We start from the raw sequence: 16,626 nt of genomic DNA on the forward strand, positions 1-16,626 counted from the left end.
GAATGCGGAAGAAAGTCACCAAGACAGACTTTCGAATTACTGTATAAGCCAGAAGAACATTTATAGATTTGTTATTTGGAATTCCAGGAGCAATCTGTTACTTGTTATTTTTCAGGGGACAACCATATACCTGAATTGGCACTTACACTGGACATATGATTATATTAATCTACAATGTTATAATTAACACAAAGTGCATATGCATAAGTGAGTGCCTTCAGCATTTTAATTTAAGAGGGTTTAGCCCTATAATTACTCATAATTCACCTTTAATGATACTGGCTAGAGATCTAAAACTTTAAATTCCACATCTGCTATTTGTGTAAGACTACGAGGTAACCTCCTCCTAGAGATAAGCAGGAGAAGGGAAAACACTGAACTCTTTCACTTATTTGAGCAAAGCAAAAGGGGAGTGTTTTCAGTTCTCTGATCTCCACTAGTAAGCTCTCCATTTTTATTTGTAAATAAAAAAATAAACAAAGATAAACTGCACAGATATCTTAACCCTACTGGGCAACAAGTCTTCTTCTTTGTTTTTTTTTCTCTATTCAGTTCCTCCCCAACAACTACTGCAGTATGAGCTTTAACATTCTCACTTAGGAAATTTTCATCAGCATCACATTTAAGAGAGTTATCATTAAATTCGCATAAGAATCCCAGAAACTAAAAGCGCATCAAAAATGCATTACTAGTTTGAAAACAGATACTTAACTGTGCCCTTCGGCTCCAAACTATCAATATTCTGAACAATGTACAATCCTTAACTCCCATCAAATTCTGAATCACAGAATCGTAAAATAGGTAACATCTGTTGTAAATGCCTTGTTCTTAACAAAAAAGTGAAAGACTAAAATCCTATTGCAAAGCTAGTCAACAGCAGAACTGTTCCTAGAGCCTAGATCATGAGCCCGTCCAGAGCTTTTCCTGCCATCTTCTACCATCCATTTAACCAAACTGTACAATCTGGCTAGAAAATGCTATGTTGATTTCAATCAAAGAAGAGTGAGAACGTTACATGGTCTAAGGCAATTTAAGAAAAGGAATTTTAACTGAACCCCTATTAGTATGAAAACGTTCTTTACTGGGGCCAGCGCTGTGGCACAGGTTGAGACGCCATCTGCAGAGCCAGCATCCCATATGGGTGCCAGCTGGGAGTCTTGGCTGCTCTGCTTTCAATTCAGCTCCCTACTAATGTACTTGGGAAAGCAGTGGAAGGTGGCCTAAGTGCTTGGGCCCTTGCACACACATGGGAGACCTGGAGGAAGCTCCTGGCTCCTAACTTGGCCTGGCCTTACCCTGACCATTGTGGTCATCTGGGCAGTGAATCAGTGGATGGAAGATCTCTGTATCTCCTTTTCTCTCTCTGTAATTCTTTCAAATAAATAAATAAATCTTTTAAAAAAGATTTCTTTATTAACAACTTCCATGTTTCCTTTAAATGCTATAAAAATTAAAGTATGTATAGCTTCAGAATCCATTTCAATATTCTTAATATTAATAAAGACCAAAAGTCTATACCAGCACTAATCAACAGATATTTCTGCAATGATGGAAATTTTCTGTATGTTCCTTCCTAATATGCCCATCTGGCTACTGAGAACTTGAATCGTGGCAGTTGCAAAAGGAGCCAAATTTGAAGTTTTAATCAAACTGAAATAGCCACATAGGGTTAGTGGCCACTACTGGGCAGTACAGCTCCTGCTAATTCCCACCGAACACAGCGGGCGAATGAAACACAAAACCTGAGCGGCGCTTTCTGCAGAGCACCTCCACGTGACGCAGCCGAGGCGGCACGCAGGGAACACCCCATTCTGCACCGATGACCTCTGTGTTCCACATGGGGCCATTCCGTCTCAGCAGTAAGAGGCTGACAGAAAGCCCACCATCCAAGTTATACCCACATCCCATCCGTGAAATGGAGCTCAAAGTCCCTGCCTTTGCGGGGATGGAGTGATTAACTGTGTGTGTATTTGAAAGTACTCTGTAAAACAAAGAGCACCACATCCAATTATGTATCATTTCTATAATTAGTTTGGGGAAGAACAAAAAAAAATGTGGTCATAAACTAATCACAAGGCTATTCATCGAAGTCTACCCTCCACAATATGCTTAAACACCTGAGGCCATACCCAAATGACTTCGCACACCACTGGCTTATTACAGGTAGATAAAGTACACACAGAGATGACATCCTGATCAAACCAAAAGGTGACTGTATTGTGCTTCTCAATTTCTTTATTCTTAAAAGCTAACTAACTCTTTAGCTTTTTAACAGCTATGAGATGTAGATTAAAAGGTAATAAACAAGAGGATCTGTTAGGTGCAGCCAACTGCATTAAAATCTACATCCCAAGTTGGAGTACTGTCTCAATCTCTGCTCCACTTCCAAATCCAGTTTCTTGCTAATGCACACACCCTGGAAGGGAGCAGATGATGACTCAAGAACTTGGGTACCTGCCACCCACAAGGGAGAGCCTGAGGGAGTTCTGGCCTCCTGGCTATCGCCCAGCCCTGGATGTTTTCAGCACCTGGGGAGTAAACCAGCAAATGGAAATGTTCTCTCTCAGTTTCTGTCTCTGCCTTTCAAAAAAATAAGAACAAACAATGTAAAAAGTAATGGGCAACACCAAAAACTCAGTATCATTCTTTTAAGTGAAAAATGAAGCATTAAAATTAATACAAAGGTAACTAATGAAAATTTCCTGCCGCTGCATACTAATAAACATTGGTGATGCAAAAAATAGGTTTTCCTTTTTAAAAAAAAAAATAATTCACTAGCTTTTTAAATTACTGGTGGTACAATCTGTTCTTTAAGTTTTGAAGTACTGGCTTTCTTTTTTTTTTTTTTGGTAAAAAAAAAACAACTTATTTTGGTTTTATTGATTTGAAAAACAGAGAGACTGACAGAACTTCCATCAGCTGGTTCACTTCCCAGAAGACTGCAACAGCCAGGGCTGGATCCAGAAGCTTAATCTGAGTCCCATATGGGTGGTAGGGACCCAACTGCTTGAGCCACCACCTGCTGCCTCCCAGGTGCAGAGCCAAGGGACTCAAACCCAGGAATTCCAAATGGAATGCAGGCGTCCCAAGCAACATACCACTGTGCCAAACACCTGTCTGGCTTTCTTATTAAAAGGATAACATCCTCACACATTTTTTAAATTAAATTTCAGCGAATTAACATACTTCCATACGTATCCTTTTCTCTCAAGGGGTAGTCTCCTTGTGTATCTTACCATTTATTACCATTAAAAGGAAACTCATATAAAAAATTTTTTATATAAAAGGTACAACTTTTTTTTAAATTACCAGTATTTTACTCTGTGAAACAAGATGAGCACTTTAATGAGTATAAATTCTAAAACTTATAAATCTCCTAAAGAAAATAAAAACATAAAAATCCTAACTAAAAATCTTATTTATAGAACTGAAAACTTATTTAAATTGATACATAAATAAAATCAAGCTTTATCCTATATTAAGGTCAATAATTTGCCAGCTAATATATCATTTTAAAATTCACCTTAAAACTAATTAACTATACATTAAAAAGAATACATTTTACTATGTGTAAATTTTAAAAAATTAACTGTTAAAAACAAACCTTTATTACAAAATCATCCTTCTTTAAATAAATGACTGATGTGTCATTTTGTTAAGAAATTTGTTACCAATATAATACTTAACATATTTAAGATATTTTTCCACAATAAGATAACTTTATTGCCATTTAATCATTCATCATAATTAGACATCAAAATCAAGCTATTAAAATAAAGGGAAGTGTAAGCAATTTCTTTTCTAATATAGTTCCTAAATAATGATCTACGTGACTCTTGTTTTAAGGGAAATTTGATAACTAAAATCTGAGGCTTCAATTCTAGTCTAGTTATTTTGGACATTTTACCCCCAAAGTTAAATTAGGTTAGAAATAAATTCATGTATATATATTTGTATGTAATTGAGAGGCAAGACACAGAGCTCCCATCTTCTGGTTTACTCCCCAAATGCCAGTAATGGCTGCACCAAGCTGGGCGGAGTCTGGGAGCTGAGAACTCAATCTAAGTCTCCACGTGGGTGGCAGAAACCCATACATGGGCCACACCCCTGCCTCCCAAAGTCCGAATTAGCAGGCAGCTGGAGTCAGGGGCCGAAGCTGTGTACAGAACTCGGGCACTCTGATATAGGATGCAGGCATCTTAACCATTAGGCTCAACACTCACCCTAGAAATAGACTTAAATTTAGTATCAGCACAAGTTGTGGTTTTAGTTTGTTTTTCAAAATGTACCTCAAAAAATAAATATACAATTTACATACATAGAAATATTTACTGAAAACTCATTAATTTCTATGAAGACCTGGGAGGTCTCACATAAATTACACTGAGAATTGTCATTTTCTAAACGTAAACATACCATATGAATATGGAAATGAATTTATCATGAAAAGACAGAAATTGTATCTCTTATCACTGCCATCAAATTTGGATATTAAAAGGCAGTACAAGTTGAAAATATATATATTCCTATACTGCAAAACAATCAAGTCTTGTGCTCCATTATCCATTGCTAACCAGACCAAGGATTCAGAACCTTTTTTTGCCAAGGGCCATTTGGATATTTATAATATCTGTGGACCAACCAAAATGATCAACTTCAACATCGGCCTCCTGTAGATGTACTGAATTTCAAGTCCTGATGGCAGCTGCCTTGCAGGGCCAGACCAAATGATCTGTGGGCCTTATGTGGCCCACATCCCTGACCTAGACAGAATAAATTTCGTGATTATCCCTTATTCAAGAAGAGATTACAGGAACAGGCTTTGCCTCAGTGCTTAAGATGCAGCTTGAGACACCTGCATTCCACATCAGAGCGCCTGAGTTAAAAGTTCCAGCTGTGCTTCTAATGCCAGCTTCCTGTCAGTGTGCATCCCAGGAGGCCCCATGTGATGCCTCAAGCACATGGTCACTGCTGCCTATGTGGGAGACCCAGACTGACTTCCGGGATCCTGGCTGCAGCGTACACTTGGGGGTGAACCAGCAGACAGAAGATTCTCTCTCTCTTTCAATTAAAACGAAATAATTTTTCAAGGATACAGATCAAAACAGAGTTATGCTTGATTTTTGAGAAAAAAAATCACTCAACACAGTCATTTTAAATTAAGTTTGACAACAATATTCAAAACTGAATTTAGGTAAAAGTGTCAACAATGTAAATTATAAACACTAGTCCCCTTATTGAAGACCAATCAGTGAACCACGTTAACATTATCAAAGTTAAGAGCTCAATGATCTCAAATTTTCCTATTTCAAACAGACACCAATGCTGGGAATCAAACACTGATTTTTTTATTTTTTTGTCCTCTTATCTCTAACACATTTCAAAGTTTCTATTCTGTATGGCACTGTTGTTATAAATTAGTTTACATTGTAAATGCCAAACATTTGGCCATTTAAAAAATAAGGGGTCATAAGATAAGTGAAGCAGAATTCCCTGCTCCTCCCACTGTGTGCGCCTTTATCTACAGTGGCCCTGGCATTGAAAATTTCACAGAAAGAACCAAAAGAGAAAATAGTTGACAAACCTGAAAGAATAGCTTCTTTCAAATATAGTAACATATGGGAGAACTTCCTGATATCATTCACCAACTCCCTGATGTAATCTGGATCAAATATGGAGTTGGAACTTATGGACTTGAGCCCCATTTCAGAAGTTGTAACATCAGTAGACAGTTGGTCTGATGCCCAAACGCGTTTCTTCTTTGTCTTTTTCTGTTTGTGAGCAAGCATCCTTTCATTTACCGGTCAGAAAAACTGAAATCCTTCAGTGGGCAGGAAACAAAGAGAAAAACACAAATGCTCCATCAGACAGGGAAACATTATATTAATTTTTATATTAATTAATTAATTTATATTAGCCACAGCCTACCTCAGCATTCTATTTTAAAATTTTAAAAATAAGCACTGTACCACTAATAACAGCAGCTTCCATTATTAAGTGCCAAAAACCCTGATGACTCTGTGATATGCAAACCAGTGTTCTTTTCATTTCACAGGCGAGCAATCTGAGGTCTAGAACTTACGATTTTGTCTAAGCTCTCAACTGATAATAATTATATGAGACTTAAACTTAGATCTGCCTTGATGTCAAAATCATGCTCTTTTATACTTCCTCTTAATTCCTAGATAGTGGAACTTTTTAAAACTGCAAACGCTGTTCTGAAACATCACTTAGTAGAAGGTCATATTCTTCCCCCATGACATTATCTTCAAAACTAAAGATGAAATGAGCTTGGAAAAAAGAAATACCTAATTTCAAAACTTGTCTTCCATCACTTGCTGTAAATGATATAACAAGCTGTTAATCATCTCCTCTGTATGCTCATTTATAAAATGGGAACAATACCCTGATAACATCTATCTCAGGAGATTATTATTATAAGGATTAAATGAGGCACGGCATGAAGTGTCCAATACATCAAAGTCCAGTTAGAGGTAGTTCTCACTCACCTCACCACCCCCACCCTCCCCTAACCCCAGTCTCTTTCTCTCTCACACATGCGCGCGCGAGCACGAGCACGCGCGCACACACACACGCATCCCGGCTTGTCAATTCTCATCAATAAAATATTTCTTTGTCAAAAACAAGTTCTAGGGTTGTCTGCTAACCTGACAAAGCTTGATTGGTTAAACAAATACATGTATAATGATTATCAGCTTATAGGACTCTCAGGACAGCACGGTAAGTAGGCAATCTTTCAGTATGAGAAAAACACAATTTAAATCCTGGCTCTAGTATTTTCTAGACATGGACCCATACAATTTACTTTACATGCTTGTGTGAGAATTAAAACAGATCACAAAAGTAAAAGGTTTCTTATGTTAAAATGCCTAATCTGGTACAGGTGGAACTCAAGAAAACCTAGTTTGTTTCCTCTTCATCCTCATTTTACCTCAGAATTAAGTCCTTGAAGCTCGTAAAAACCAAATAAGAAATGAGCAGAAGAACTAGATAGCTCAAGCATTATCACTAAGAGGGTTCTCTATGATTTTGTCCTGAATATTTGGATACTTTCAAAATGGTAGTATGACTATGGATTTCTGTGAAGTTGTTTAATAGAGGCTGAGCATCCTTACTCTGTAAATTCAAAATCCAAAATGCTCCAAAACCCCAAACTTCTTGAGTGCTGAGATGACACTCTGAAAGTCTGAGATGTTGCAGCATTGAGGATTTCGGATCTAGGGTGCTCAACTGGCATTATCAATGCAAAAATTCCAAGAGCTGGAAAACTCTGACATCTGAACACTTCAGATGGGATGCTCAATCTTTATTAATTCCTGATAATGTGTAAACGCATACTACTGTATCATTCACTCATTCAACTCCATCGATTTATTTGCTTCCCGACCCACAGTTCTCTAGTCTATCCACTTCTGTCTCTACTGCTACAATACCAGTAAATGACTGTTGTCTCTTCTCTGTGCTACTGTACTGATTTCCTAATGATCTCTTTACATCCATTCTTATCCCACCCCGAATACGAAGAGTGAACTTTTAAAACATAAAGCTCATGATACCATTTCTCTGCTCAAGTCTTGCAGATAGCAAGTCAAAAGCTATCATGCTCTCTACAAGGCTGAAAGGACAATCTGGCTCCTACTTAACCACCTCTGCAATATCATCAAAGTTACACTCCTGACTCTCGACACTCCTGCCATACACACTTCCTTCTCATGCTTCCAACAGTATTGTTTAGCATGACCCACAGCAGGAAGTAATTTTACGTCAAGAACCAGTATACACGTTAAGTACGTTTTTGCATGCCTATGTGTTTAAGAATGTATTTGTTTAAGAATGCATTAATGTTTTATTCCATAAAACAGATTCTGGCTAAGAATCCATGGTGATGTACTCAGATCTTTTATTATTCTATCCCACTTTGTTTTTGAAGATTCTGGTTGCAATTCACCGAACTAATTTCATACATGTAATAATGGGTCCTGACTCCCAGCTTCGAAAACATTAATGGTTGGGCTGAGGATTGTACAGGCAGTTTTATTTGTCCGGAAGACTCCTTCTTTCTTTATTTTGATCTCAGCTTTAAGATCAACTCCTGAAAGAAACCTTCCTGGACCACCCACCCGCACTTTCCAATAACCACTGTCATCAAACTGAAGCAGAATCTCCTACTTCATGCATGCTCTATGGTATCCTGTATCTTTCATTATTACACTTATCACAATTCAAACAGATGACTCAGGCCATCCTATCTAGACTAGAACTTCAAGGAAATCAAGACTATGTCTTGATTTTTGCTAACCATGTGTTGTTCTCTGCTCAGCACAGTACCTGGCATATGACAGCAGAATTACAAAAAACTATTTGCAAAATGAAAAATGGATCTGCAGAAAGAATAATGGGCTTAACAAGTTTCAATTTTTATAGAAACAACTATACTTAACTCCAGGTTGCTGCAGTATTTCTAAGGAAAAAATAGAATTCTTTTTAAAAAGTCTATCTCTAAATGCTATCTTTCCAAAATCAAAAAAAAAAAGGGGGGGGGCACATGAAGCGAAATAGATTACATAAAACTGAAATCAAACTTAGATTTTTTTATTATTTCTTTTGATTATTAAATAGGATGTCCCATTAATCTAATAGCTTTTAAAGTTCTCTATTCAATATCTTTGTCTTAATCTCAAATTATTTTTGAAAGTGTAATTTCTATACTTAAACTAGTTTCAAACCTATCTAACATTAGTTCTTAAATGTGTAAGTAATTTCTAAAGTGAACCTAGGGCAATTTTTGATCACAATAATCATATCTAAGTCTCCCTCCCCACTAACAAAAATAAACAAGACAAAATAAAAAATTTTAGAGCCTTGTCTGGGCAGCTCTCTTCTAAATCACTATTTGAGAAGGCTAATTAGCCAACAAACTTCAGCACTGTAACAGTTTACTTAATAAAGTCTTCTACATACTTCCGACAGTTTTTAAATTTAGTCAATTAGAGAACTGGTCACTGTCACTGAAAAACATGGTACAAAAGTGAAAGACATACATAAGTTTTAAACAAAGCAATTTGCAAAAAGAATTTATGCATCAAATTGGAAACTCAAAATTGTAAAAGTATTTCAAAAACACTGAGCACTTTTAGACAAGACTTAGTATAAGCCTGTTAAACACGCATGGTTCTATACACACACACACACAAAAAAAAAACACACACACACGGGGGTGGAGACAAACCAAGGAATTAGATAGGAGTACAGTCTACAGTTGGTCGGCATTATGAGTAATGTGCTGATTTTGTTATATACATTTTCATATTTCAAACCGGAAAAAGGAAACACTACAATCGAGAAACATGTTTAAAACAAACTGATTCCAAGCTTTTGCAACTTGGAGTGATGGAGACCCTGTGGGGCTTCCAGCCGTCTGGTGGGTTGTAGAGGCTGATTTGGAGACAGGGGCCTGGGACCTGGACACCCACAGAAGGGAAGGATGAAAGTGCGACTAAGCACAAGGAGGAACCGCCGCCACCAAGTGGTGGGGAGAGGTGGGCCTGACAGCAAGGGATTAGAACACAGAGCCACTGCAGAACAAATGAAGACCCTAGGAGACAAAAATGTCAACCCCAAATGTGAAGACAGTGAGAACAAGCTTGATTTTAAAGTAATGTCCTATAATAGGCATTCACAAGATTTACCAGAAGATAATTAGTCATAACTAGCTTATAATTAGTCATAAATGCTATCACTGGTCAGTACTGCCCTGGAGTTTAAAGTTTCCCAATATTCTGAAAGAATATTAGACATTTTGATGCAGACGTACTTTGTTGGCAAGATCGTTATAGAAAGAGAAGAGGCCAAGTTTGGATCACTGGGTTATCACTGTTCATGTAAGATGTGGACTAGAAGCAAACCTACTGGCTGTGCATTTACTTCAACCCTTCCCAATGTTCACTCTCAACAGTGAACCCAGCCAGCGGGATTCTACTGCCTGATATTCTTCTGTTGAACAGGGACTTGTTTTACTCTTGCAGGTCAAAATCCCATGTGTGCCTCTCCTGCAATCTGGGGAGCTAATACACATCTCTTGTACAATCCAAGGTGAGGTAACACTAAGATGACCCAATTGGCCATGCTATCAATTGTTGCCCATCAGAAAGATGGCAGCATCTGTCCTGCCAGTATGTACGTGACTTTAATTCTGTTCCTGGTTCTCTACTGTACAGTTTCATAAAGAAAGGAAAACTGAATTATGAAGTACTTGCCATAGGAAAGCTATCGGGCCAGGAATGGTCCTCACCAGGACAACGATCAGTGTTTTAGCCCCAACCTTAAGTTTCTCACAGAACTCTGCGTATGAGGTGCAGCAGATACCGAAAGTAGACAAGACAGCGATCTGACACAAACACAGGGGGAAAACACCGGGGGTCCTGCAGACAGCTGAAAAGTCACCCTCGGGCTTACAGCACCGTGTCAGCCTCTCACGTTACCTTCCTAACACGGGGATCCCAAGTGCCCACCTGTCATTCCCAAAGTGCCAAAACTGTGGGTTATATTTCCTACGTTGCAGAAAAGGAAGCTACTACTAGACACCCAGAAATCAAAGCTGCTTTAGTTTGGTGGCTTGAAACTTCCAGCTAGACTGTCACCTCTTACAAAACAAGACTTAGGGACTCTGACTGGACTTCCAAATGAAAACTCTTCAGATTATCTGCCTTTATCAGCTAAGTTCAGATCTGAGCTCTGACTCTCCTTTGATTGCATACAGAAGTTTCTTTCCAATTTATATTCTTTTTCAAAAATGTAAAGTTTTCCTTAAGTGCTGCATGTATATCTTTGTGCTGTGGAGCTTCCAAAGAGGTTATGGTAAGTGCTTTAAACAAAAATTATTTTAAAAAAATTTTTTTCATAATGAAAAATATTTTCCTGACAGTCGAGATCTAAATATCATTTACTATAAATGAAATATATTTTTATTTCAAATATCAGTAAAGTTGATAGTGATTTAGAAAAAAAGACAAGCTTTCATAACTGAAATCTAGATATGATACTGTTAAACAATATACACTTTCCTTTGTGCTAAAATGAATAATCTCAATTGGTGATAACATAAAATGTAGTTACTAACAGTTGCAAGCAGTGCTTTTATTAAATTAGGTAATAATGCATGGAAAGTGCTTAACACAGGGTCTAACTCATCATGAAGACCCAAATAATTGTTATAGCTATTACTATTAGCAGTGCTTTATTTTGGGAGACTCTTTTTCTGGACATATTTTAACAAACAAGATGAGAATTCTTCACAATATACTGGTAGATTGTTAACAAGAAATATAGGTCAGGAAACAATTCCCGAAACTTAACTGACTTCGTGGAAAGCTACCAGAAGGCTTCCAAATAAAGTCTGAGCTGTGCAAACAGCATGTTGAGCAAAATATTTGTGAAACTAATTCTTGTGCATCTCTTCCAAGTTCACACAATCAGCATTAAAAACATGAATGACCCACTTCTCAAACAATTCTGTAGTTAAGTGTAAATAACTTTCTCTGTATGTTCTAAATTCTAAGTGATATTTGCACTAGAAATGTGGATACAAACTTTCTGGTCCCCTAAAATGTGGATTTTCCAAGACTCTGGTAGCCTATGGTAATTAAATGACCCATATCTCACATTCACTGCCCTCAGAATGTAGACAGAACCCGCACCCTCATTGAATGCAAGTGGAAAACTGCCCCCAAATATTTGCACTTAGTGGTTCCTGTCTTACTATTTCTACCTGAGGAAAACTTGCCAGATATTTCAGCAATCTGCTATTTCAGCACAATTTCTCATTTGGGAAGGATCCACCTCAAGATTCTTTAAACATCAGAAGAGGTTATTCTGAAGTTCTTCGCTTATATTTTGAAAATGTTTTCCCCCGCACAACCAGAATAGGGACATGTCAGAAAGAGCTCACCAGTAACAAGCAAACGATTCTGAAGGCAGGCGTGCGACACACATACACTTCATTCCTGCGCAGTCTGAACGTAGCACGCTCCGGAGAGGAAGCTGCCCAGCCTCCCACGCCTCCAGGATGTCTAGCATTCCTGGCCGGCAGGGCTCTCCTCCGGGCGGCCAGAACCACACAATGCAAAAGCGCACGTTCCCAGTGCCGGACTTCAAATCAGGGGGAAGAATGGAGCCACCAAGGAGGACAGCCCACGTAGATAGGGACGCACAAAAGACCCGGCACCACCAGCAGATTACCATCAGGACACTGATAAAGGGGAAAGAGCGCTCCGCTCCCGCCTGGAGCAGGCAAACCCTGCCCTCCCCACAGGTATGAGACCAGTTCCATCTTGAGAAAGAGTTTAAAAAAAAAAGAAGAAGAAGAAGATAAACATAGAGACAGGAGGCTCGTCAGTCACTAGGGCTCCACCTTGAAACGTCTCGGTCTAGGGCTCATCCCTCCAAGAAAAAAAAAAACAAAAAAACGTGTTTTGAGTTCCAACCAAGTCCCCAGACACGTCCAAAACATCTGGGACACGCCACCGAGAACGGGGCGGCCTCGAAACGGAACACCCCTCTCCACCTCAGGACAGAAACCCTAGTGTCTCGGGGAGGAGCGCCCCACGGGAGCGGGGCGACGCGGCAGGACCCTGCCTGCAGCCGCGCGCCGCGCTGAGGTCCCCGCGCTGGGAGCTCGCACAGCCTCAGCGCCTCCAAGTGCCCGCGCCAAGAGGGCAGGGAACCCCGACAGGGCGGAGGGCGGTCCGCGCGCGGCTCCCGCCGAACAACCGCCACCAACACCGCGGCGCCCGCCTCGCCCCGCGCCCCGGCCAGGCCCCTGGGTGCCGGTTCCCCGCGCGCCGCGCAGCCCAGACGGCAACTCGCGGGTGCTGGAAGAGGGCGACCGCAGCCCGCAGCGAGCGCCTCCGCCCCGCACTCACTCACTCACCGTGGTGCTCCATCGCGCGTCCCCGACACGGACGCTCGCCCCGAGCTCACGGCCGCCGCCGCCGCCGCCGAGGGCCGGAGCCCGCCGCCCCCATCCCCCACGCACGGCCGGCGGACCCCCGGCCAAGCCGCCGCCGCCTCCGCCGCCGCCCCTGCAGCCACCGCCACGACCGCCCGGCCGCGGACGCCCCGCCCCCGCCGCGGCCCGCCCCCCGGGGCCCAGCCCATTGGCCCGCGCTGCCGGGGGCGGGGCTCGGGCGGCCGCGGCAGGTGGGGGCGGCGGCTCGCGGGCGGGGGCTCCGGCTGTCAGCGGCGCCCGGCCGGACCCTGTGCCCCACGGCGCGCGACGCGTCGGCCTGGCGCGGCTGACGGCGGAGCGACCCAGGGAAAAGTCCCCTGACGCTTGAGCGCTCTCCCCACCTTACGAGGTACTTCTCGGGACCCGCTTGAGGGGAACGAGACTGGTGGGGCCCCACGAGTCCAAGTGGAACACGGAACCGGCCCAACGCCCTTCCAGAGAATCAAAAGACCTCTCACGCGAGCAGAGCTGGGGCTCCCCTGAGAGACCCCAGAAGCGACTCTGGGAGAAACTGAGGGACGCGGGGCGGGGGGGGGGGGGGGACAGGGGACAAAAGCCGGTGAAGGCAGCGAGTGCCACGAAAGCAACTCCCCCGAGAGCGAGAGGAAAGGGAGCAGCCAGGGGAGCGCCACCACGGGCGGAGACCACCTTGCGGAAATGAATGCGGTCCCCCACGCGCTGCCTGGGGAAGGGACAGATGAAAACGCTCCGCTCCTGGGTTGCCGTAGCTCTACCCTGGGTTTTTCCAGAATCAATTTACTCAAATTTAGCCCTGCAAACCCCAAACACAACAGTACAAGGACATGCTACAAATACTCAGGAAACCTCAAACCAAACTTCCTCCTGACCACACGGAGAAAGAAAAATGTACCAAGGACTCTCTCCATGGAAACCTGCGATGCCAGAGCTGAAGCAAACTCAGGAGAAGGGAGTCCCAGGCCGAAAGGGGGCTGGGGCGGTGGAACTACACTTAGGTCCTCTGGAAGGCTTTTGGAAAGAAACCTGAGGAAGTCCCTCGACCTCCAATACCTCCTAAGTCTCTTTTTCAATACATTATTCTCTGTTTACCTTATCTTGCCATTATCCTTAATAAAGAGGATGTATTCCTGACTGAAATGGGACTGGCAATGTCACTGACAATATGAACAATTCCTGGTGGAGAGAAGGGGTGTGAGCCGTGGAGGTGGCGTGTGGCAGTGACAGAGAGCACAGAAAGCAGGACAGAGGGACAATTGTGCAGGGGAGAGAGGGCAAGAACAGAGGAGACCAAAGACAGGGAAAGACACAGACAGGTGAGGCAGAGAGAAAGAGAAAATACAAATAAGATGGAGACCAAGATAACAGGTACAGGTGATAAAGAGAGAGACAGACCACCTGCTGATAGAGAGCAGGAAGAGGGATACTTCATACAAGCAAACAGTTCTGGGGGAAATGAAGCCAATCAGGCCCCGGGTTGTTGCCTGGAAAATATAAACATGAGAATGAAGCCACCTAATGACCGGCTCCACAATTATTTTTCAGATTCAATTTTAAAGATGCACACATTTAACATTAGACCTAACTGTAGCAAGATCAAATGCCCTAGGAATGCTGGGGGAAAATTTTTCTTGATATCTCACTGGAGAATAATGCACCATGGACAGTCAGGAAGCCACTGAAGGGACAACACTAAACTCAAGGAAGCAACGTGGCTCCCTGCCCCTCCACCCATATCTGCTCTGGGTTATTCTCAATACCCTGCATACCAGAGGCTGAACCATTCCCAAACAGCAACACTAAGGTGCACATTGAGGTCTTCACTGAATTTTTTTTTTTTTTTTTTTTTTTTTTTTTTTTTTTTGGACAGGCAGAGTGGATAGTGAGAGAGAGAGAGACAGAGAGAAAGGTTTTCCTTTTTGCCGTTGGTTCACCCTCCAATGGCCGATGCGGCCAGGGCATCGTGCTGATCCGAAGCCAGGAGCCAGGTGCTTCTCCTGGTCTCCCATGCAGGTGCAGGGCCCAAGGACTTGGGCCATCCTCCACTGCCTTCCCGGGCCATAGCAGAGAGCTGGCCTGGAAGAGGGGCAACCGGGATAGAATCCGGCGCCCCAACGGGGACTAGATCCTGGTGTGCCAGCGCCGCAAGGTGGAGGATTAGCCTGTTAAGCCACGGTGCCGGCCTTCACTGAATTTTAAATGGCTAAATTATAAGTGAGTTGTAGGGGAAATATTGAGAAATCTCTCAATCTCAATCCAACTCACAAATCTTTTCTGTTTTAAAAAATTAATTATATGCCAGCCTTCTCCAAAGGATGACACCTGAAAGTATTTGCAAAAATCATAGTCACTTTAAAAGATTATTTTAATTCCGTGACTTTCATTTTGTTTAAAGTGACTTTATATCACAAAAATGTATTTCAATTATAAAATGTATATTATTGCAATACACCTTTCTGCAAATCCAAAATTCTTGGTTTACAATAAAATTGTGAAGTGCTCAAAAAATGTTTAAAACCATCAACGCACCTATTATAGAAGTCCAGCATCTTACCTTGTTCAACAAGTTGCAGGAAAGCATTTCTTGGAACAAGATAATTGAAATTGCTTATGTTTTTACATTTTATATTTTTATTGTCTCTGATATTCTTCCTTCTGAAACAGAACTTCCCTTCACCATCTCTATAACATTGCTCTTGAATCAGTCATTCTGTGCAGCTCAATTTAGATATTCCTAAGTTCTCTTCTAGTGTCTTTTCAAAATGCATGTGGTACCAGACTGAACAGGTGATAATCTTCCTATATGCAGAGGTAACATAACCAGTATTGTTAATTTTGCTGGGTAGGTGTCTTCATAGTCTCAAAGCTGACTGTGTAGTTTAGGCGGCCTCCTTGTCACAGAAAAACACATGCCTAAGAGCATTTGACAGTATCTAGAGCCTTCTGGTGGTTCTGCTGGGGAGGGGTGTTCTACTGACATCTAGTGGATAGAGGCAGGGATGCTGCTGAACAGCCTACAAGCCCAGGACAGCCCTCATCCCCCTCCCCCAAAAATTATCTGGCCGCAAATGGTTAGCAGTGCCAACATTGTTCTAGATCCACCTATCACTCTACAAGCTATAAGATAGGAACACGTCAAATTATACACATGATGTACCAGCAAAATCCGAACAAACAATAGGATCTCTTCAATCAGTAAGCTGCAAGAAAAACAATGGAAAGAAAAAGCTCAAGATTAAAAAAAGCCTTAAAAGATACATAAAGGAATAAATAAGATCAGAACTATGTGTGCACTACAATAAACAACTAGAAAATGAGACAAAATACAGACAGACTACACATTGCCCAAGACCGTGATTCCTGACAGATAGGATCACAAACAAATGAGGTGAGTCCTATTTTCCCCAGATTTCTGCCTACAGGCAGTCTAAATCATGGCACGGGAAGCCAAGCAGAGGCTGATACACTTGCTAAGTTGAGGAAACTGGGGTAGCTGAGTTGTAGGACCAAATCTAGGGGAGAAAAGCATAGGAAGATGAGGAGCTCTAGGTATTTACAGAGAATTACTTAGTTCTCTTGCTGAATACCAAAATGCACAAGTATAGGGCAAAACTGCAAAAGAA

General features: G+C 41.8%; 2 protein-coding genes and 1 pseudogene across 4 annotated transcripts in view; 2 read left to right on the forward strand and 1 right to left on the reverse strand.

The window, feature by feature from the left end:
* Positions 1-16,626, reverse strand: part of ARHGAP29 (Rho GTPase activating protein 29) — a 79,112-nt gene that overhangs the window by 52,769 nt on the left and 9,717 nt on the right. For 2 of the 3 annotated variants that reach the window (XM_062191776.1, XM_062191774.1), the window contains exons 1-2: positions 12,950-13,029; positions 5,585-5,821 (exon numbers count right to left, since the gene is read on the reverse strand). In XM_062191776.1, coding sequence (XP_062047760.1) covers positions 5,585-5,789 — 205 coding nt within the window. In that variant the 5' untranslated portion in view covers positions 5,790-5,821; positions 12,950-13,029. Of the gene's footprint in view, positions 1-5,584; positions 5,822-12,949; positions 13,030-16,626 lie in introns of those variants that run through there. The other variant, XM_062191775.1, reaches the window with a different exon arrangement.
* On the forward strand, positions 9,506-10,759 carry LOC133759144 (protein angel homolog 2-like; annotated as a pseudogene).
* On the forward strand, positions 12,086-13,355 carry LOC133759145 (basic salivary proline-rich protein 2-like). The gene is made up of 2 exons (XM_062190108.1): positions 12,086-12,331; positions 12,603-13,355. The coding sequence occupies exons 1-2, from the start codon at positions 12,086-12,088 to the stop codon at positions 13,353-13,355; spliced, it is 999 nt and encodes a 332-aa protein (XP_062046092.1).

Source organism: Lepus europaeus, chromosome 5, assembly GCF_033115175.1.
Source record: "Lepus europaeus isolate LE1 chromosome 5, mLepTim1.pri, whole genome shotgun sequence".
Taxonomy (NCBI): Eukaryota; Metazoa; Chordata; class Mammalia; order Lagomorpha; family Leporidae; genus Lepus; species Lepus europaeus.

Coding starts and splice junctions, on each gene's coding strand:
- LOC133759145 (XM_062190108.1), top strand. CDS start 12,086: ATGTCTAGCATTCCTGGCCGGCAGGGCTCTCCTCCGGGCGGCCAGAAC. Junction 12,332..12,602: donor AAACCCTGCCCTCCCCACAG/GTATGAGACCAG, acceptor CAGAAACCCTAG/TGTCTCGGGGAGGAGCGCCC.